General features: G+C 43.6%; 3 protein-coding genes across 4 annotated transcripts; 2 read left to right on the top strand and 1 right to left on the bottom strand.

Moving 5' to 3' along the window:
* Positions 1-1,604: 1,604 nt before the first annotated feature.
* LOC136552865 (protein EARLY RESPONSIVE TO DEHYDRATION 15-like) lies at positions 1,605-2,824 on the top strand. Of its 2 annotated transcripts, none has more exons than XM_066544439.1 (2): positions 1,605-1,776; positions 1,936-2,824. In XM_066544439.1, exon 2 carries the CDS (start codon positions 1,988-1,990, stop codon positions 2,492-2,494), a length of 507 nt encoding a protein of 168 aa, XP_066400536.1. In that variant the 5' UTR covers positions 1,605-1,776; positions 1,936-1,987; the 3' UTR covers positions 2,495-2,824. The 2 variants fall into 2 exon arrangements, with proteins under 2 accessions (XP_066400536.1, XP_066400535.1); XM_066544438.1 differs by having other exon boundaries at positions 1,607-1,771.
* Positions 2,825-3,755: 931 nt separating this feature from the next.
* LOC136550539 (ubiquitin carboxyl-terminal hydrolase 24) lies at positions 3,756-9,668 on the bottom strand. Its single transcript, XM_066542142.1, has 7 exons — positions 9,271-9,668; positions 8,047-8,748; positions 7,776-7,963; positions 6,677-6,918; positions 5,918-6,060; positions 5,326-5,502; positions 3,756-5,064 (listed from the first exon to the last, which is right to left on the bottom strand). Exons 1-7 carry the CDS (start codon positions 9,292-9,294, stop codon positions 4,876-4,878), a joined length of 1,665 nt encoding a protein of 554 aa, XP_066398239.1. The 5' UTR covers positions 9,295-9,668; the 3' UTR covers positions 3,756-4,875.
* Positions 9,669-13,791: 4,123 nt separating this feature from the next.
* LOC136552864 (uncharacterized) lies at positions 13,792-19,481 on the top strand. The gene is made up of 11 exons (XM_066544437.1): positions 13,792-14,650; positions 15,750-15,837; positions 15,935-16,026; positions 16,127-16,245; positions 17,165-17,280; positions 17,358-17,485; positions 17,581-17,667; positions 18,086-18,146; positions 18,265-18,305; positions 18,398-18,518; positions 19,165-19,481. Exons 1-11 carry the CDS (start codon positions 14,295-14,297, stop codon positions 19,222-19,224), a joined length of 1,269 nt encoding a protein of 422 aa, XP_066400534.1. The 5' UTR covers positions 13,792-14,294; the 3' UTR covers positions 19,225-19,481.
* Positions 19,482-21,071: the final 1,590 nt, after the last annotated feature.

Genomic DNA, 21,071 nt, shown 5'->3' with positions numbered 1-21,071 from the left:
TCTGCTGGAAGTGGACGCCACGTCGCCGCCAGGCCCCGCCACGCGCCATGCGCCCACGCAGGAACGGAGAGGCCGAAGGTCACGTACTCGCATGACTCCAGGCTCACGTCTCGCGCGCCGTGATCACAGTATTCGAGGAGTCAGGGATCTGGCTACTAGCGTCTATGTATTACTAGTGTATACATACATGGGTTAGGGCCCATCGGAGGCCTAGGCCTAGGACGGTCGTCCCTCCCGCCCCCCCCCTGAGGGTCGGGCCTGTCGATGATGATGACACCCTCTAGGCTCTAGCAAACAAAAACAAAGAGGCGAAGAATCGTGTTTTTCTCTCTCAAGAAAACTAGTATCCATTTCCAAATAGTTGGCATTTCTACCACTTTATTTGTTTTGGAATATCTAGCATTTATGTTCCTCGAAACAAACATTTTTTTCCATTTTTCCCTGATAAGAATAGGATCTCTTTCAGCACAACTATTAAATAAAATATTGTGCAATGTATTAATGTATTTTTCTTGAAGAACTTGGTCGGAGGCTGTTATATCATACTCCCTCCGTCACTAAATGTCTGTTATTTTCGTTTTCCAAGAAACAACTTTGACTAGATATATATTAAAAATATTAATATTTATGATATATAATTAGTATCATTAGATAGATATTTGAATCTAGTTTTTTAATAAATTTATTTGGAGACAGAAATGTTGTACGTATTTTCTATAAATCGAGTCAAAGTTATCGACACGCAAATCGTGATGACTAACATTTAGGGATGGAGAGAGTATATAAGAAGAGCAACAACCCTGGTATTACATTTTTTGTCAAAAAAAACTGGCATTACATTTAATCAAATCATCGTATATCCATCACGCCAAAGAACCAATGGTATTCAGGGCAGTAGGGTAGGTCGAATTGTATATTATTTTAACGACAGACTGTTGGCGCGCCACGGTTTACACGTTGTGCGTCCCTCTCCTCCCGGTTTCGTCCTTATCGGGAATGACGGAACCTTCCTCTCTGGATGCCAGCGGCCTTGCCGTGCCGGTGGAACCGATAATTTTTACTCGTAGTCCAATCAAACCACCCACACAACACAACGCGGCGCCCATAGAAAATCCGTCCAGCCGACGCGGGCCAGCTAGCTGGCCACACCGCGTTTTTCTGATTTGCCCTTTAGTTGGATCCTAAAATCTAAAAAGTTGCTACAGTACCTGTCACATCGAATGTTTGTGGCTCGTGCATAGAGCATTAAATGTAGACGAAAAGAAAAACTAATTACACAGTTTGGTGGGAAATTGCGAGACGAACGTTTTAAACCTAATTAGTCAATGTTTGAACATTATTTACCAAATAAAAATGAAGGTGCTATAGTAGCCCTAAATCTAAATTTCACGAACTAATCAAGGGCTTGATCGAGAAAAAGGCCAAGCCGACGCAGTCCCCATCAAGCTATCCATCATCCGCCCGCCCCCACCATCCACCAGCCCGCCCCCAGCCTCGGACCTTCCGACCCGAGCCCGGACCACACCCGCACGGCTCGGCTCCTCTCCCTTCAGTTCAGCTGGCAGCTGACTGGCTGTGGGTGGCTATAAACACCCGCCTCCTCTCCACCGCGGCACCACCGCACGGCGCACACGGGCTCGGCAGCCAGAAACCACCCGAAACCACCCCGTTTCCGCCCAGAAACCGCGGTCCGCACGAGATATTTCCTTTCCTCTCCTTTCCCCTCGTCCGTCCGCACGTCCGAAGCGAAGCAACGCCAGGCGAGGAAAAGGTAAGGCAAGCTACTGCCTTCTGGCTGCTGCTGCTAGCGCGAGCTGTCTCAGATCCGTGGCGCTGACGAACCGGGTGGCATCCCCGTGCGGTTCCGGATCTGAGCCAACAGCCGAGAAGAGCTCGACCTGACTCGATCAGCGTGTCTGTCTGTCTGTGTTCCAGGGAGAGAAGAGCAGAGCAGCAGATCGAGGATCGAAGCTGAGCTGAGAGGAGGATGAGCACCGTGGCAGCCATGGCGTCGTCGTCGCTCAACCCGAACGCGCCGCTCTTCATCCCGGCGGCGTACAGGCAGGTGGAGGACTTCTCGCCCGAGTGGTGGGAGCTCGTCAAGACCACCGCCTGGTTCCGCGACCACTGGTTCCGCCAGCACCAGCTCCACGAGGCCGCCTACGACGCCGCTGCCGACGCCTTTGCCGCCGGCGCGGACGACTTCGATGTCGCCGCGCTCCTTCCCGATGATTCCGTCGACCTCCTCGACATGGTCGACACCGACGACCTCTTCTACGCGCCCGACGTCCACCAGGTCGCCAATCCGCCGCCGGCGCTGCTGCCCGGCTACGACCTCGACGTGCTCAGGGCGCTGAGTCTCAGCTCCCCCAGGGCCGTCGCCACCGCGCCGTCGCCGTGCGCCCAGCAGCAGCACCAGAGGCTCGCGGACAAGCCGGCGTACCACACCGGCGCCACGGGCGCCGCGCGCCGCGCCATCCACCAGCCCCGCTAGAAGAAGAGCGCTTCTTCTCCTACTGCTGCCACCATGGCTGCTGTGCCTAGTGTAACCTCAAGCAAGGCTAGTCTGTTTCTGTGTATACGACTAAAAAAACCAGAGGGGGGATTCGGCGGGCCAAGGCGGCCAGTGCTCTCTCCTCGTAGCTAGCTTCTCTCCTGTTTCAGCTCAGTTCTTGTTCATCCAGCCGTGTTAGAAAACAAAACAAGCCAGAGAGAGAGAGAGAGAGAGAGAGAGAGAGAGAGACGGAGTGATGTACTGTTCCTCCCTCCTCCTCCCATGTCCATGTCGTTGAATATATGATGGCAAGCAGTCTGATCTTTACAACTCTTTTCGCCAGGTGCTTCTTGTTCGTTGTTCCTCAGAATCTTTTTGCTGTGTTTCAGTGTGTTCTCTTCTCTGATTTGGGAGTTGGAAAGTGTGTTCTCTTCTCTGATTTGGGAGTTGGAAAGTGTGTTCTGTCTGCTGAACTTTGGTGATGGTGACTTTACTTCTCGCCCTACCTTTGGCGATGCCATCATCCATGGTGATTACAAGCGGTTGGTGAAGGAAGATTGGGGCAACTGGTTTATGGTTCTTGGGGAAATGGTGGTGGTTGATGAGTGGCAGTACAGGAGGAGGTACGAGCACCATCAAGTCCCTCAAAGAGTGCAAGAGAGTACAGTACTACAGTGTGTATAGCTGTTGAAAATGGGATTGAAAGCTCGGTTGCTACACTTCAAGCAAATAATTGTTGCAGAAATGTGACACGAAGTAATGCTACACGAAACTGCTTCGGAATTGATCTGTGGGGCGGAAATTGTCGGTAGGCACTGTATTGGTTATCGGACCAGTACTCCACTATTGTAACGGGGTGTTTGCTATTAAATTTTAGCAGCTATTAAACGGTTTAGTTATTTTTAGTAACTCTAAAGTTACTAAAGAGAACTAAAACTCTTTTAGTAGCTTTTAGTCATAACATTTGATTAAAAAGTTATTAAAATAATTAAAAGCTACTAAATTTAGTAGCTACTAGACAGACAATCTAAAAGAGGCCCTAAATGAGTCGATGGTTGCCCGGTCTATTTCTCAGGTCGCTTCATTTCCGTCTCTGCTTCGCTCTGCTTTTCCATCAGTACTACCTTGCCTTGCTTCAGTTCGTCCGATGATTCAGATGGCACAGAGTTGCGGCAGCCTATTCGGTTGGCTGGTTCATATCGTTGCTGGTTCGTGAAGAAGTACTGTTGGCTAGTTTGTGTGAGAGAAAAATACTGTTCCGGCTGAAAATTTATGATCGTTTACGATAAGCCAATGTCAAACGAACAGGCTGAGGATCCTACATGTGCCAAGCTAATCTCCACTCTCCAGATGACTCTTTGGGATGTCAAGCGGTCTGCATCCACTGAAAAGAATCGGTCCTTGAAACAGAGGCCGTAGGAAACACTGATGAACATGAACCACTAATTTTGCCTGCTCGGCAATACCACCAAGCAACCTTGGGACGGCCAGTTGCACTGCCTGCCAACAGGTGTAACGGATGGTGGTTCTAAAACAGAATTTGCCTGATACCACAAATCAACCTACTATGTATGACTGCCAGTTGCACTGTCTGCCAGCAGGTATAACCGATGGTAGTTTAACAACAGATTGCAACAATCTCGCATAGATTAGCTCAGTTTGCTGTACATTTGCGATATCATCAGATTGCCTATGTGACAACCACTTCAGTCCATTCGTCACACTTGTCCTCTCTTGGAATATTGTTTCAACAACCAACTGCATTTAGAAGCCAGGTTTCTGTTGGCGCACTGTATATAAATCATATACTTTGCAAGCCACAACAAAAGTTCATGTCGGCCGCACACCTTCCCTACAGCCGTCAGGATCCATGAAAGGGATACGACACCTTCAAAATGAAATAATTTGAAGCTTTCCTAACACGCTAATCATGCTTGCAAGGCACATACACCAGCTGACATTGTCCTGCACCTCTTGATGACACTCCCAAAGACAGGGCACATGGCACGCTGATGGCAATGTCTTCTTCTCAACAACCAATTCAGAGAACCATGGCATGCCACATGCAACCAATCACACCACCATTTCAGCAGCTGTCAGCGACAGGGGTGACCATGATTAACATGCCATGATTACTTCGCTGGTCATTACAATGATGAGCAGTTGAATTTTACAGAACCTCAAAATGGGCTGAAGACAAATCCCCCTCTCGCTATATGACCAAGCATATATAATAATAAACACAGGCAGCACCACGGTACTTCACATAAATACTCTGCTGTTACTCGGCTGCTACATTAACAGGACGATAGTTAGATGGTATATCTGGATGTTTAAGCAGCAGCAATACGAAAGAGCAACTAATCAACTACGTAGTGCTTTCAGACTTGTTTGTAGAAGAGGATATATGCTTGGTCATGCAAGACATCATTCTCGCCAACGGGCACAACAGCGTCATCGTCGAAGCGAAGCCATTGCCCGTTGGCATGCTTTGCGTGAGCAGTGTAGTGCCCCCTGTATGGGTCCCTCCCATGATGAGTGATGGTTGCAACAAGCTCATAATTTCTACCCTGTACACAACAAAGACGAACAGTTAGATCAAGTGATTTAGTAGTACCAATCAATTGTAATGTCATTTCAATGTGTTACGACCACATGATCGCTGTACAATGAGTTTATGCTTAAAGATACTGATACTAAATATCAAACAATCAGGACAACAGATGCAACTAGAGACATAAAGCATGCCTGCACCTACAAACCCATATAAGAAGTCACAAATATGTTGGGGAAAAAACACATTTACAAATGCATGTCGAGCAAATTATCACCTCTGTTGATGGTGAGCTCAGCAGATCACGACTAAGAACCAGTTCTTTTGGGAAGTGGAGTGGCTTATAGACTTTAGTGCTCCCATGATTTCCATAACTGAACCTCTTCAAGTGCAGTATCATTATCTTTGAAAGTGCGTGTATCTTGAATGATTTTCTAGCTGTCACCAAACCAGCCTGCAAGATCAAGTTTGATACTACGTTATAACTGTAGTTGACTGCAATAAGTTACTGTGTCTGTTTAATGAAAGAAGAGCTGCACTATGGCACCCAAAATAAATAAAATGGAGAAAAGTACAGGTCAGGCTAAATTTAACTTATAGCAATTTCAAGAGAAAAGCCCATTAATAAATAGAAAAAAGTTAACATACAGGTCATAAACCCACCTTAAATAGAGGCACGAATAAAAAATTCATAAAAAGCATTCTAGAAATGCATCTAAAGGTAAAACAAACTAGAAGATGCATATTTTGCAGTTTCGTCTTTACAAGTCGCTCGCTAGCAAAATGCATTTCATGACACAAATTGTATTGTGTGACGATGAAATTCGATGCTAAAGATATACTAAACACAAAGGTGACAAGGTAGATACCTTTCCAGCAGCTGTTCTGTATCCTTCCAAAGATTCGGGAGTATAGAACAGACGAAGTGCATCATTAAGTGTCTGAACAGCATCTGGGAATATATCAAGATGGAGCAGTAGGAAGGGCTGGACAGTAGCTGATGCTTTGTTACCTGGAAGGTGTATTCATCAGTATACAACACTGAAAAGACGGATAGGAAACAGCACAAGTGGGCCTACTCAAACATAAATTTCAGCCTATCCCTATGGTGAATAACTAATGAGATCATGATATCATATTCCATTGCAGAAAAGACGGATAGGAAACAGCACAAGTGGGGGCAGTTTTAACTTAGCAGGGTAGCTGGGTTAGTGCTGAGATGCATCCGTGCATTATTATCTTCAATGGCAATGACAACAACGTAGAATTACCTTACAGGACACAGAAAAGTCCTAGATCCTTTTTCATTATATCAAAGGGCTAACATAGACAGACACTTCATTAATCGACAACATGTAGAATGCTCTTGAAACATGAAGTATTGAGCCTGATATTGGGCTGGTTAGAGACGAAAAAAAGCAATGACAGCATGCACAGGAGGAGGCAAAAGGTGACAACAACCAGATAAACAGGGAATGTGTTCATGGAAACATGATGCGGGCATAACAAATCAAGAAAAACTGAAAAAGCACAACTTTCCAAGTTCTTTCAAAGAGATATAGCTAGATAGATATACAGTTGTTTACAGAAAAACTGAGTCATCTCCCTCAGGACAAGACAAAATTTACCTGCAGCTTTCACAACACTCTGTAGCTGCCCTCCAAAAATAGCACTTAGCTCAGAGGGAACAAAACTCTGAGTTCTAACTATTGCAGATTTGTTCTTTCGTCCAACTGTCTCCCAAGCATCATCATCCACAGAAGAAACAACCATACCCTCCTTGGAATTTGATCCATTGCCATTAAGCTTCAACAGTTCATCATGCATTCTATCCATGGCAAAACTTAAAAACTCTTGAGCATCTTCCTGCCTGCAGAGCGCAAAAGTGCATATGTTATGGTGGGCCAGGTGTATCAATGCCATAAGCGGAGCCACCGTGGCTGAGTGCGCAGGCGACACGCATGGCGCGCGGCTCAGCTTGGTGATCGCGTCCAGAGTGGGCGCCGTTCCTAGATTATAGGATCTCAGATTTGGAATTGTTATTCAGTTTGTGATTTGTTAGGATTTGGCTATAAAGCCCAAACACTTGGTTAATGAGAAACTCAGCTGGAGATTGATTGCAATCTCTCCCGCTCTCTCTCTCTCTCTCGCGCGCGCACTCAACCTAGCTCTCTCGCTCATGACGCCGGCCAACAGGACGGTGTCGCATCCTCGCCGCCGCCGGGAACCCAAGCCTCGCCCTCCTACGCACCACGATTACTTCCTGCGCGGTTGTAGTAGCGATCCCAACAGCATATAGCATCACAAACTAAACCAAAAGCTTCATTGCAAGGGAGACAACAGTTTATAAAGGACACTAACAAACAAAATTAAAAAGATAACAACATGCTCAATGTATTTACAGACAACTTTGTCAGAATAAACTCGATATTGATGCATATGGTCACCATGAAAGGCCCACAGCCCATTTAGGAGGTGAATTTGGCATTTGGGAGACTCTGAAAATGATCGTGTGACCATGATTGCAAGCAAAGCTTGCAACATAGATACACAAGATTTGAATCAGCTAAAACCCTATAAATATGTAGTCATCCAGGTCTTGCTACTTGCTACTCAATGAGATAAATCCTTTCATGGCGTAAATGCTATATTCGATTCGGAATCCACAACTTGAGGAGTTTTGCTCAAGGAAAAAACATACCAAAGAACAGAACCACAAGCACTTACCTTGGCCGAGCAGTTACTCCAGCCGGCACATCTGGTGTAAAGTTTCTGAGAACAGCATCAAACATGGCAGGATTAAGTGGTTTTGCAGCAACAGTAATAGCCTTCTCATTTTTCTTGATAACTGACTCGTCAGCCACACCGAATTGAGAGATCAACTCAACAAATGCACTCAGAGTTGGGTAGCCAACCTAAAATGAAAGAAGTGGTCAGAACAAAGGAAATCAAATAAGCGCCAAAATTGCATCAGACCGATTTGATTAGGTACAAGTACCTTAGGTATACTACGGTTCCTCAAATCCTGCAATAGGTGGACAAAAGGCGAGCATGAAAGCAATGCCTGCAAAGTTGCATTCAGAAAGCAGATATTTCCTGTGTTCCTCAAACCATGTGGAAGCAAGGGCATGTTCTGAGAGGCCTTCTTATTTAGGCTAGTGACTGCCTCTTCCACTGGAGCTGCGACAATGGGTGTATCGACAATCGGGCTACCATTTTCAGTAATTTCCCTTTCCTTGTCTAACTTTCTGCTTTGAGTGGGTTCGATGCCATCCTTGTGCACCTCCAACGTCATTTGTGGTGTTGGATTGCTGATGCTTTTGACAGGCACAACTGGTGGGACAACAGTCTCTATCTTCTTCACATTCTGAAAAACACCATTGTTAGCAGGAACATTAACAGGGGGGCATCCATTAGCCAGAACTGGTCCACCATTTGGAAGGCTTGATCCTGCAGCTTTCTTTTCATTACCGCATGCATTCTCCTTTGCGATGGCACTGGTCTCGCCGTTTGCTGATTTTGCAGGAAGAACAACACTTGAAATAGATATTTTCTCTAAATTCAGCACTGAAAAGTTCAGGGTGCCAAACTGGATCTCCGTCCGCTCACATTCTTTGCTGACGCTTTTAGTTGGACTTTTGAGAGGCTGACCCTGGAACAACTTAGTCTCATCCTCCGTAAAGGACCCAAACAGCAACATCTGCATCACAACAGAGCAGCTTTTATTGTTAACAAGTAACTTACGCAGCAAAAAAAAAAAAAATCTACTGCATATCAAAATAATTGTACAGAGAGCCCTTTGGAAAGGGGCTATATGCATTTAAGGATACTTTAATTTCAGCTTTGAATTACAGCAGAATACTGCTATACTCCCACGCGCGTTACAGACGCAATCGTCGGGAGCCAGAATAACATAGCAGTTATCAATGATCATAATCCAAATGAACATCCAAATAGAGTCCATGGTTCGATACATATGAATTAATTGCTTATGCATCCAGTAACGGGAGTACGATTCATACACGTGCAGCAGCATTGAATCATCGTGCCTGCCAGGTACTACGAAACCCCCAATCCAATCTAACTCGCCCGCACCCCCAACCCTCAACCACCCCGCCTCACTTTAATGCGCCACGCCATGGGAGCCGGACAACCATTACCGAAAGTGAAACCACGCAATTACGCCCAAACGACGACGCCAATGCAAGCACGCGGACAGTACCTTCTCGCCGCCGCCGCAGCTCATCTCGGCTGCGGTGGGGAGGCCAATCGCTGGGCGCAGGAAGCGGCCCCTCGGGGGACGACCTCTTGAGAGCTCTTCTGCGACCGGGGCCAGAGGAAGCCGAGGTCGCAGGTGGGAGACATCAAAGGCGGCGGCGGCGGCCGGCGGCGCCGAGGGGGTGACCGTCCGCGCGGCCGACCGCACGGCAGGGTCCGGTTCGGCGCCGGCGCTGCGCTGTGGGGTTGGGCGGCGGTGAGTCGGGGACGGCGAAGGCCGAAGGCCGAAGGCCGGGGGCCGAGGTGTAGGGTTTGGGGAGGGGAGAGGCGAGGTGGGGCTGGAGCTGGAAGCCTGGGTCTTGGGAGGAAGGAGGACGGCACGGGGGGCATTTGACGAAGTGTTGCTTGGGTTGGTGGTATTTGTCGATGCGGGGGGGCGATTCGTGGGCTTGGGCTGTACTTTGTACGTGGGGCGCCACGGGCCTGACCGCGCGCTTTTCTTAGCAGTTGGTGAACGCACTCGCTTTGGACTACTCGCAGCGTGTGCTTAAAAAATGTCCATTTTAGGTCCATGAATCTGATTTGCTTCTGAACTTTTAAAAATTATAAAACCATACAAATTACCTCTCTATTCTGTTTGTGGTTTCTAGACAGATTGCTCTTTTTCTTAAAAAATTCTCTAAATACTTAATAAGGTTATTAAACCGTAGAAAATATCTCTAAGCTTCTAAAAATCTTGTCATTATTTTCTAGATTTTTAACTAAATTTTTATTGACAAAACCGTCTTCTAAATCATTTCGAACCAGAGATAAGATGCATGATTTTGGAATTTGACAAGAAAAACTAGACTGCAGTGATTACGAATGTAAAAAGGACTTTTTCCTCCCGTGCTTCCAGCCTTCCAGTGCACGATGAAAACTAGTTGCGTTCTTTGGAATTCAGCTTGCATTAGTTGCGATATCCCATGTGCATCAGAAAAATGAATTTCTTTTTGTTTTCGTTTGGCACTACTGTTGATTTTTAATAAAATATTTATATTAGTTAAAAAAAACTCCTTCTTGTTTACATAATGTTGATCTTTTTTTAGAAAAGACACAAACGCTCACACACATACACGCATTCTCATGCATATGAACCTTTTTTTTGTTGTCCTAGCACTATCACAGATCATTTCGTAAATAATGTTTTCAAAAAATATTACAGAGTATAATTTTTTTTAAGGATATGATTTTGGACGAGATGCTACAAGTAATTTCTCAATTTTCATTAGGATTCTATCTTTTTTTTATACATTATAGCTTTCTTTCTACAAATTTCAAGGCCCTCAACCGAAACGTTACTAAAATTCCTTGTTTGTTTTGAAGTATTTTTTCATTCCTATAATTTTATTGTAAATTTTTATCTCATCCCTAAAACATGTGTTAGAATTAACTGGAAACATAAATCCTCACATTTGAAATTTCAAACTCATCAAATACGTGTGGCTGCGTGCTGGTAACATCAAATGAACTTATTCGACTTGTTTGATTTCTACCAAATTTTGATCACCTATCCACGTCGTTATTTTTACCAAGATGGCTACCAAAATGATCTGCAGCATGTTCGCTGGGTCGTAAACGATCGTGGATTATAAGTCAGAACAGTATTTTTCTCTCACACCAAACCAGCTAGAAGTAATAATCCACGATCGTTTCAGCCGAAACGAACAGGCTGCTAATGTCAGCTTGGAGCATTGTAGGAGTCAAACAACCTCTTAAACCTGTACAACGCGTGACACTTGTGTGCGCACTTGTGTTGCTTTTCTGGTGGGCTGGCGACATCGCTGCTTGAATAAACAGCCGACGGCTAAGAAATACTCTAACCAGATCGAGGTTATTGAAAGAGCCTCTAGCTGAGTTGATTAGGTGGTCTAAGTAGCACTTATCAGGTCCTGAGTTTGACTTCTTGTGGTAGCGAATTTCAGGCTGGGTTAAAAAAATCTCCTTGTTTATCTCATGCCAAAGCACACGTCTGAGACCTAGCTCGGCCGTGGTTGTTTTCACGTGTCTTCTTCTTAATGCAATACTCGGAGGCTGTCTTACTCCCCCCGCCCGCCCCACCGTCGTGGTTGTTCTCACATGAGCTACAGTGCTCTATGTATCGGGGGGGGGGGGGGGTTCGATCTGTGTGAGAAGGTCTTCTTCTTAATGCAATACCCGGGGGCTGCCTTACACCCTGCGGGTCGAGTTTTTTTTATTCTGAGAGGTTCTCGAACGAGCACTCGAAAAGGTTCGGACGGATCCTCGTGATTAGGCACTCTTTTTTCCTAGATCATAGCATTACGTATTTCTTGGCGTGCTATAAGATGATCAGATTTATATTAAGGCCCTATTCGCTTGTCTTATAATCCGTACTTTTCAGCTTGTTTTTAGCCAGAACAGTGTTTTCTCTCTCCCAACAAATCATCCGAAACAGCGTTTTGGCTTGTTTTTTCAGCGAAGCGAACATGGCCTAAGTATCTCTTGTAAAATATGAGCAACATCAGATCCTTCTAAAGCACAAACTTCCATTTCTTCTATTCGTTGTCCTCTTGCTTGGCTCTTCAAGTGGGGTCGATGAGCAGAGCCTATGACAATATAGTGTAAAATAGGGGAATTTTATGAACATGGACGAGGGGCTCCTGTTTGTTTGAGGGAATAGGGGACGCAAAATTTGAAGGCTCGGATTGAAGTTGCTCTAAGGACCTATTTGGTGCAAGCTCAAAAGGATGGTTGGGTCAGTCAAGTCTTCGATTTTAGGGGGTGTCTGCTTTCTCGTCGTGGAAAAACCGCCTGGGCCATGCACCGACGCCAAGTGTTCGGTCGGATGCACCTGCCTCGGTGCGGCTCCCAAGGCGAGGGCGCAAAACAAATAAGGGCATGTTTGGAAGATGTGGTTTTGGAAAACTATAGTATTACAATACTATGGTTATATAAGCCCACATGTATTTGTTTGTCAGGCCCCAATCCAAATAGATCCGAAAAGCCATGTTATTATTTAGAGAAAGTAGCAATCACATCGTGAAGAACAAGGATACTTTTGTAAAAAAAAATGCTCTCACTGTAGGTTACGACTCTTCTCCAAACACTACTAATCATACTCTCTCTCTTTAAGGGGTTGTTTGGATCTCCGGTTTCACAAACATAAACTTCTGTAAATTTTATTCTACCATGATTGCTCCTAAGTTTTTGTTTGGATTATCCAACAAACTCCCACAAGAATGATTGCTCCTAAATTTTTGTTAGGACCATCCAACAAACTCCCACAAGGAAAACCCAATCTCCTCAAAACTGAAGAAAAAAATGTATATTAGTATAAACAACTTTTGAGAATTTTTCTAAAAAACGGTATAATCATTTCCTTCGCAAAAAAAAGATAATTATGATTTGAACCGAGTGGACATCTTTTTTTCGTCATCCTGTTTTTTTAGCTAGCAGGACCAAAACACATGTTTAATAAAACCCGCAATAGTTGATATACCTACATAAAACTGGTCTCCCTAAAAATCTGGTGAAAACTCGTGTAAGTAAAACCTGTTTATATTTTAGAGATCCAAATAACCACTGAGCGTGTCTATTTAAGCAAAAAAAAGGCATTTGTCCTAGACTTGAGCATTTTTGGCCTGGCCCAAATATCTTAGCGGACAGGGCTTAGATAAAGCAAACTAAAAAAAATCTCGGCCCAACCTAGCCCAATGTATTTATTTCAATTACTTTCACGCTAAAAACTAGTAGTGTGGCCCGCCTGAACCAAAAAAAAGGCTAGCCTAACATGGCTCGTGATATGTTTGTGGGCAAGATTTTTTAGTCGAAAAAACCAGTCGAAAGAAACCAGGTTTGTTTTTTGGCCCAGCCAAACCCAAACAAAAATGGTCAGGTCTAATTTATGCATTGAACACATCCTGAGACCTTGTTTGAATCCATTTTGATTATAATAATTATAGATTAAAAAACAAGCTAGATTATGAGGTTGGTTATTGTAATCAGAACACCTAGTTACAATAATCATATAATCTACCTTGGACCTACTTTTTAGTGGTTATGAGTATTTTTTTCACTTGAACCAAGAATAATCCACCACAATAACTAGGAATCCAAACACTATGATCATTATAGTCTATAATCTAGATTATAATAATCACATGTATAATTTAGATTATATAATAATCTACTTATGATCCTAAACCCTTAATGAGTAGTGAGATTGTTAATTTCTGTTACCTTTCTAAACTGGACAGACTTGGACATAGTTTCTTCTATGCTTAGTTGTCTATATTCGTTGTAATATATGCTTAGTTGTCTATATTCGTTGTAATATTAGTGGGTCTGTTCGCCAATTGCGAAGTTATAACAAATTACAGAGGTGCACTTGTCTCGTGGGTCTATAGTCTTGTATCATAAACGGTGTGTGTGTGTGTGTATATATGGTAAATTTGAGTCAAAATCACTATTTTTACATTTCTACAGATATATTTATACCTCTAATTACAATACAGCTTCAACAATACTCTAGTGCAGTACTGTAGCGAGTGCTGGCTGCAACTGTTTTAAATGAACCTTGAATTCTTACATGCTTGAAACTGTAAATTTGAAACATTCTTTGTAAGTTCAAATCACGTCTCCCATCTAAACGAGGCTACTGTTAACAGCCCCTAACCACCTTGGGACCAACGTGCCAGAGACACAAATTAGAGAGCCGACCCCACCTAACAGAGAGACACTTCACTGCTGCAAAGAAGACACGAGCTTCAACTCCACGCAAGATCCAGTTCTCAACACGACCCTCTCCATATACTCCAGGACCCGACAGCCGAACACGTGACTCCAGCCAATGAGGGCGCACCACGTCACCCCGCCGCCACTCATATAAAACCTCTTGACCTCGCTGCCCGCCGCCGGCGACCACCAGACAGCAGCCCGCCACCGCCGCACGCACCGCGAGGAGGCCTCGAGCGGCAATCTCGTCGAGAGCCACCAAGTCAGCGAAGCCCCGAACCGTCCCTCCCTCCCATGGCCGTCCGCCGCAGGCCCGCGGCGGCCGCTGCCGGGGACCCGCCTCCGCAGGCGCCACCGGCAGATGCGGCGGCGGCGGCGGTGCCAGACGAACCGGTTCTCCGGCCGCCGAACCTGCGCGTGGCCGCTGTGGCCGCGGCACTCTTCCTCGCGCCGTTCTCGTACCTCGCGTTCGTGCACTACCCGCTGGGCGCCGATCTGCAGCGATCCATCCTCAAATGCGGCGCCATGAGCCTCGTTGGCTTCTGCGTCGCGCTCAAGCTCATCCCTGTCGCAGCCCGCTACCACCTCCGCCGCCGGATGTTTGGCTACGACATCAACAAGAAAGGCTTGCCCACGGGGCAAATCAAAGTGTGAGTGCGCAAGCACATTTGCTTGTCCTATTGCAGATGCCATTGCTCTAGGAGTAGACTTAATCTAGATTCGAGTGTATGTTCTTCAGGACAACACGTTTTGCTGGTTTATTGATGCAGCAGTACTGTCAATATACTTATCTCAGCTCGATTGAAATCAATTGCATAGTTGCAGAGTTGGTTTTGTGCGGTTCCTATGCATGGCTTGTAAATTGTCGTTAAAAAAGAGATTGCTATTTAAGAAAATGGTGCATAAATTGGAAATTAGAGATTGCTCGCTCTTTGGATAATAAGTGAAGTTGGAATTTTCTGTAGGGATGGCTGAGGCTGCTTCTGGGTAGTTATTGATTATGGATTCCCGACCTAGTTGAAGGGTTACAGTTTAATATTTGATTTATATTATCTTATGGAGTAATCTTTAGATGAAATTTGTGTGCTTTAGAGAGTTCATCCCCTTTTGTTTATTGGCTTAAATAAATTCTAAAATAAGTAGGCCAAGCTTTGTTTACGTTCTTAATTTGGATGCCTAGCTTCACTGATGGACTGAAGAGGCACAGTTTTTGACCAAGTTTCACAGTAATATCTCCTATCTTTTTTTACATTATATAAACTCTTAAATAAATCAGCTGTGTAGCCATGGGTTGCTAAAAGCCTTCCCTTTAGCTCACATACCTACATCTAGAATTCATGCACAGCCTCATCTCCTTATGTGTGTGCAAACCAAATTCTTTGTATGACTTGGCAAATGTCCTTGGTTCTCTGATAACTAGTATATTTAGAAAAAATATAAAAAGTTTTGCTTGAAGAAGCGTGATGCCTTGTTTTCCCCCATGACGATGTTGCATGCTGGTACATATATGTGACTTAAGGTTGTGATAAACTCAGTAGGAGACACTTTTGACAAGCTCTTGAAGGTGTAGCATTAATATTTTAGATAACTGTGTAGGAATTCATATAACAACTGAAGACACAATGTTATAAGTTAAAGAATACCACTGTATGCACCATCAATCAAAATCTTTATCTGGATCTGGTCTGACCTATAGCTATAGTCATGTTAAAGGCCATTTCTTGTTTGTCTAAACATTTTTTTTTGCAGGCCTGAGGCACTTGGTCTTGTTGTGGGGATTGTCTACTTGGTCATTGCTATTATATTTCAGCAGTTTCACTATGCCCCAGACTCCATTGTATGCCATGGCTAGCAGTATTTTTTTGACATTTACAAACTATGTCTTATGTCCTGAAACATATTTCACAGTGGCTTTTGCTGTCTTCTTGTTGCAGTGGCTTGTTGAATATAATGCAGCATTGACATCAGTCTGCTTTATGATTCTTCTTGGATTTGTTGATGATGTTCTTGATGTTCCATGGAGAGTGTATGTTGCTCGTGAGACTTTATGTTCACTTAAATAGTGATGTGCTACCACTGTTGTGTTGCTGATAAATTAATTTTTAAAATGTCCTGCATTGAAACAGGAAACTGGCGTTGCCAACGTTTGCAGCACTCCCATTGCTGATGGCATATGCTGGTGGCACTTCCATCATCATTCCAAAGCCTTTAACTCCTTATGTTGGACTAACGGTTTTGGAACTAGGTATGTGTATCCGCTTATAACTGGTTGAAAGTGTATATTTACTATTTGGTGGTTGCAGCACTTGTGTTTCTTTTTTGCTGTTATACAACCAAGAGACAATTACAGAAATACACAAGCATAGCAGATCTCACTGTGAAATCCTTAGCGCTTCTTAGTCATTCACTTGATTATAACTCAAAAAATAGAATGTGTTTGTCAGTGTCTATGTTCTTCAACACCATATTTTACCTAGTATAGTGTCTATCGAGTTTTGCCTGCTGATACTGTTTTATTTTGTTCCTCATTTTTGTGGCCGAGGTTCCCTGTAAGTCTTTGATCTTTAGCTTTTTTTTCCATTGTCCAAAATAAGCCCTCCACTTTGGAACTTTGTCAAAATGTGCCACTCCTTATAGATTAGTGACACTAACTTATAATATTTCTGGAAAACAGAGAAAAAGGTTTTTTGTGGGATAGTTTTACATTATGCAGTCTTTTGGAAATTTGCGGGACTTTAGAAGTTGACTTTATTATATTATCATGATCACAGATTTCATATGCTTACCATCTCGTGCAACTCTGTCACTTGTATTTTTAAGAGACTCACAACCTGTTTGTTCACATTTTGATAGAGTCTGATATTTTGCATTGACTGAGCATGATAATTCTGTAATAGCGTAACATTTTGCTTCATTACTGGTGACAGTGCTTTATGCTTGGTGTGCGGATGTTGATTGGTAGCATACTACATAATAATCTGTCTTGTGTCTTCAGTGCTTGTTTTCGTGAACTACTTGTAAAAATTCCCTCAACTGCATGATTACCTATGTGTGTTTGCTTGTGAAGCCTATTTCCAATTTCAGCTCTGTTGCTGAACCCTGTTTCTGATTCTGTAATCAGAAGCTATTCTATACACTGATCTTTTGTTTCCTTTGGCATGCAGGTTTATTTTACAAGCTATTCATGCTCTTGTTAGCAGTCTTTTGTACAAACTCGATAAATATACACGCTGGCCTAAATGGACTTGAAGTTGGGCAGACAGTTGTTATATCTGCTGCGGTATAAACAAAATATATTCCTTTTGTACATGAATTCTGCATACCACACATGTCCTGATGGCGTGTGGCCTTTTCCAGGTTTTGATACATAATGTTATGCGCATAGCATCTTCTACAGACATTGAATCTCAGCAAGCTCATGAATTCTCTATTTATCTTGTCTTGCCTTTCCTAACCATTTCATTAGCTTTGCTAGCTTTTAACTGGTAAGAACCTTGAGAAACACACTAGATCTGTTTAAATCGGAGTTTTGTTTGTCTTCTTTTTTCTTTGGAGACAAATCATGGCATTTATGCATCAGGTATCCTTCAATTGTTTTTGTTGGTGATACCTACACCTATTTTGCTGGAATGGCTTTGGCTGTGATAGGAATTTTGGGACATTTCAGGTAATCATCTTTAATTATTCCCTACAAATTTCACTAGTACTTTGTTATTTATCAGTCAAGAATACCCAGCCAGCGTGATGTATGTTGTCAATTGTTTTCTTGTTTGGGTGCATGTGCATAAAAGCATTTCCCCTATTTTTCTTTTCTGGCTTTTCATTCTTTTACTGCATAATACGGGGTGTCTTTTTTTCTTTTCAACTTGCCCTTTTTTATCACCAACTTCATAGGGTGGATATGTGTGGGGGTGGAAAAGCTATCTTCGCTGTGAGCCCAAACCTGTGCCATTGACACTGTTTATGCTCATCCACCTGACATCTCTAGCATTAGTGTGCTAGATTTACATACGGACATGCAGTTCATTTTACCTATTATTATTTGTAATAACTGAATCTGATCAATGACCGTTTTGAGTTTGCAGCGAGACGTTATTGCTCTTCTTTTTACCTCAAGTTCTTAATTTCTTGTGTTCAGTCCCACAGGTCAGGAGAAATAATTTTCATTTAATTACTTTATTTTGACTCTGAGATATGAGTGTTTTATAGCTGAGTAGGTACTTAATATGCTTAAACTTCAGAATTATGTCTTTGTTTCCTGCAGCTTTTTCACTTTGTTCCATGCCCAAGACATAGGTTGCCGAGGTACTTTTGTGTTGCTTTGACCTAGAACCATGAAGAGAACTTATTACGCTATGAGTTCTTATGAAGTTTCTAAAATATGCTTCCATCCACAGGTTTGATCCTGAAACGGATCTTTTGACTGGTACAAAAGATGGGAATCTGGTTAATATATTCCTTAGGTTATTTGGAAAGTGCTCAGAGAAGGCCCTTTGCATAAGGCTCCTTATTTTTCAGGTAGACTTGAAATGCCCTCTTGCTGCAGACTACTATTGTACTTTGTTGCAAACTTGTTTCTTGACTTCTGAAGATCTCGTGAACTGGCTCCGTTTTTCTTATTTGGTTATGCTGCAAAGAAGTCATAATTATTCGCTTTTGCAAGATTCTTATTCTAAACAGGAGATTAGCTCTTTTCTAACAGCTAGAGAATAGAGGAAAGAACTAAGTTCATTAGATTCTTATGTTGAACTAGGTAAAAGATTCATCAGTTAAATCTGAACTCAGACCTGGCATTAACAACCCTTTCAGAGTGCGTGCCAATGTAAATCAGCAGAGTTGTCTGATACGTTGCACGGCAATAGCTATGGTGCACGCTGTCATATAGTACACCAAAATCAAGCATGCAAAGTTTTATGTTACTTGATAATGTTGCATGATTGCATCATTGAATTAGCTTTCTCATATCAGTAGTCCGAAACATAGACAGTCTAATTGGAATATACATCTGCATCATGGATGCTTTGGAGTTTGAATAAGCCGGTTCACGGAAGCAACTGCTATAATCACAACTTCATATATCTGCATTGTGATGTACAACCACGTGAATGCATTGTGTTTGCATTTCCATTTGGGGATCATAACCCCTCGTCTTCATGTCTGACAGGCTCTATGTTGCGTATTCTGCTTCTGGCTAAGATACATGCTTACCGGATGGTACAAGTGATCACCTGCGAAAGGCTATCCATGTTGTCGCCCAGCTCTTTGGAAAATCCAGTTGCATCTGATGGCTGTTGTTTTCCTCGACATACTAGTAGACTAACCACCGGAAATTTCCAGTAGTATTCACGCAGTAGGTTTTGGATTCCTTTCCTATACTTGTGCTAACTAACAGTTTCCAAATTTTTGTAACTATATGTACAATTGGCTTCATGGAAGTTTGCTGCACAGCTGAAATCCCTACTCTGTATACGTTTGTACCAAGAGCCTGATTCTTGCCTGAGATCATATCATGTTTGATTTAAGGAGTGGGATGATGGAATTGGAATGAGTAAAATGTGCCGTAGGTCCTTACCTTTTCTCAGATTCTTAATTGGGTCCACAAACTCTAGGTCCACTCATGGACCTAGATAATCACTTTGAGAGTTTAGAGACCTAGATGAGAATATGAGAAACGTTTAGCTTTGAGAGTTAAAAGAAACCCAGAATTTGAGAAACGGCAGGACTAGCGTCCGGATGTCCGGACGGACACCCGCGGCTGCTCTGTTTCCCACGTAGGGAGCGGACAGTGCGACCTTAGCTTGTTATGGGGCCACCACTCGGGCATCGTGTCGTCGGTGGCCTACCTGGGGCAACCACCTTCACCAGGCTCGAACTATCACGTCGAATGGAGGGAAGGGAAGGGAAGGGAAGGGAAGGGAGGGGAGGGGAGTAGAGTAGAGAGGGCGAGGCGTGCCGCGCGAGAAAGGAAACCCTGCGGCAGGCTGCTGCTCGCCAGCCATTGGTGTCCTTGCAACATGTGCAACATACTGATCTACTTTTGAAATATGTAGATGCAACACTTACGATATACGTCCGCAGACAGATGAAACACTTCAAACATGCGTTTGAAACACTTGCAAAAATATTTGAAAACACTTAAAAACCATTGTAAACATACGCAACATCCATATAAAACGCTTGCAATATATGTGTGAAACATATGCAACATCCAGATAAACACACTTACAACGTACGTCTAAAAAATATATGAAATATTGGGAATGGACGCTTGCAATATATGTGTGCAAGCCATTGTAACATATGCAACATCCCGATCTACTTTTACAACATCCATATAAAACACTTGTAACATACCTCTGAAACACTTGAAATAGACAATTGCAACATGCCCTTTTAGTAAACCTTAGTAGGCGGCTGGGTGGCGGAGCACTGCATAGCGAGATCCATCTGTGCAAGTCGCGGTGGAGAAGGAGGCGGCGGCGCTGTCCATCCATGCCAGGCTAGGCGTGTGGTGTGTCACGACGAGGCACGACCGGCCCAGTGCACAGCTGCAGCACGTGCGACCGACACAGTGGCTGCCCGATCGGGGGAACGTGTGGCAGAAACGTCTGAAATAACACGCTTTCGGAGGCGCTCGTCTTCCACTAGATGCTAAGCACCTCGAAAGGGAGCTACATCAGACGGTCCCGTCGAGCACACCCCAAGGGAGAACTCGAATAATCCACATTTTTCATCCAGGATCCAATAATGAGAACGGGTTTACAATACTTAGTCCATTTTATACAACAAGAGTTCTCGAAAATACATTATTACAATACTAAGTTCAGAGTGCAGAATTTAAACAGCGAAATTGAAATAAACATCTAACGATAAGATACAAGGATCCGTCTGTGCCCACCAGAAAAATCCTCCACACAACAGCCACTCCTCTAGCTACACCTACAACAGGGGTAAATAAACCCTGAGTACACAATGTACTCGCAAGACTTACCCGACTAGTGAGAATAATTTCCCGACTCCAAAGGATATGATAAGCTTTATGGTTTGCTGGGTTTCCTTTTGCAAAAAATA

Source organism: Miscanthus floridulus, chromosome 4 (assembly GCF_019320115.1).
Source record: "Miscanthus floridulus cultivar M001 chromosome 4, ASM1932011v1, whole genome shotgun sequence".
In the NCBI taxonomy this organism is placed as follows: domain Eukaryota; kingdom Viridiplantae; phylum Streptophyta; class Magnoliopsida; order Poales; family Poaceae; genus Miscanthus; species Miscanthus floridulus.
The sequence above is the reverse complement of the archived record's forward strand: the minus strand, read 5'-3'. Positions and strand labels throughout refer to the sequence as shown.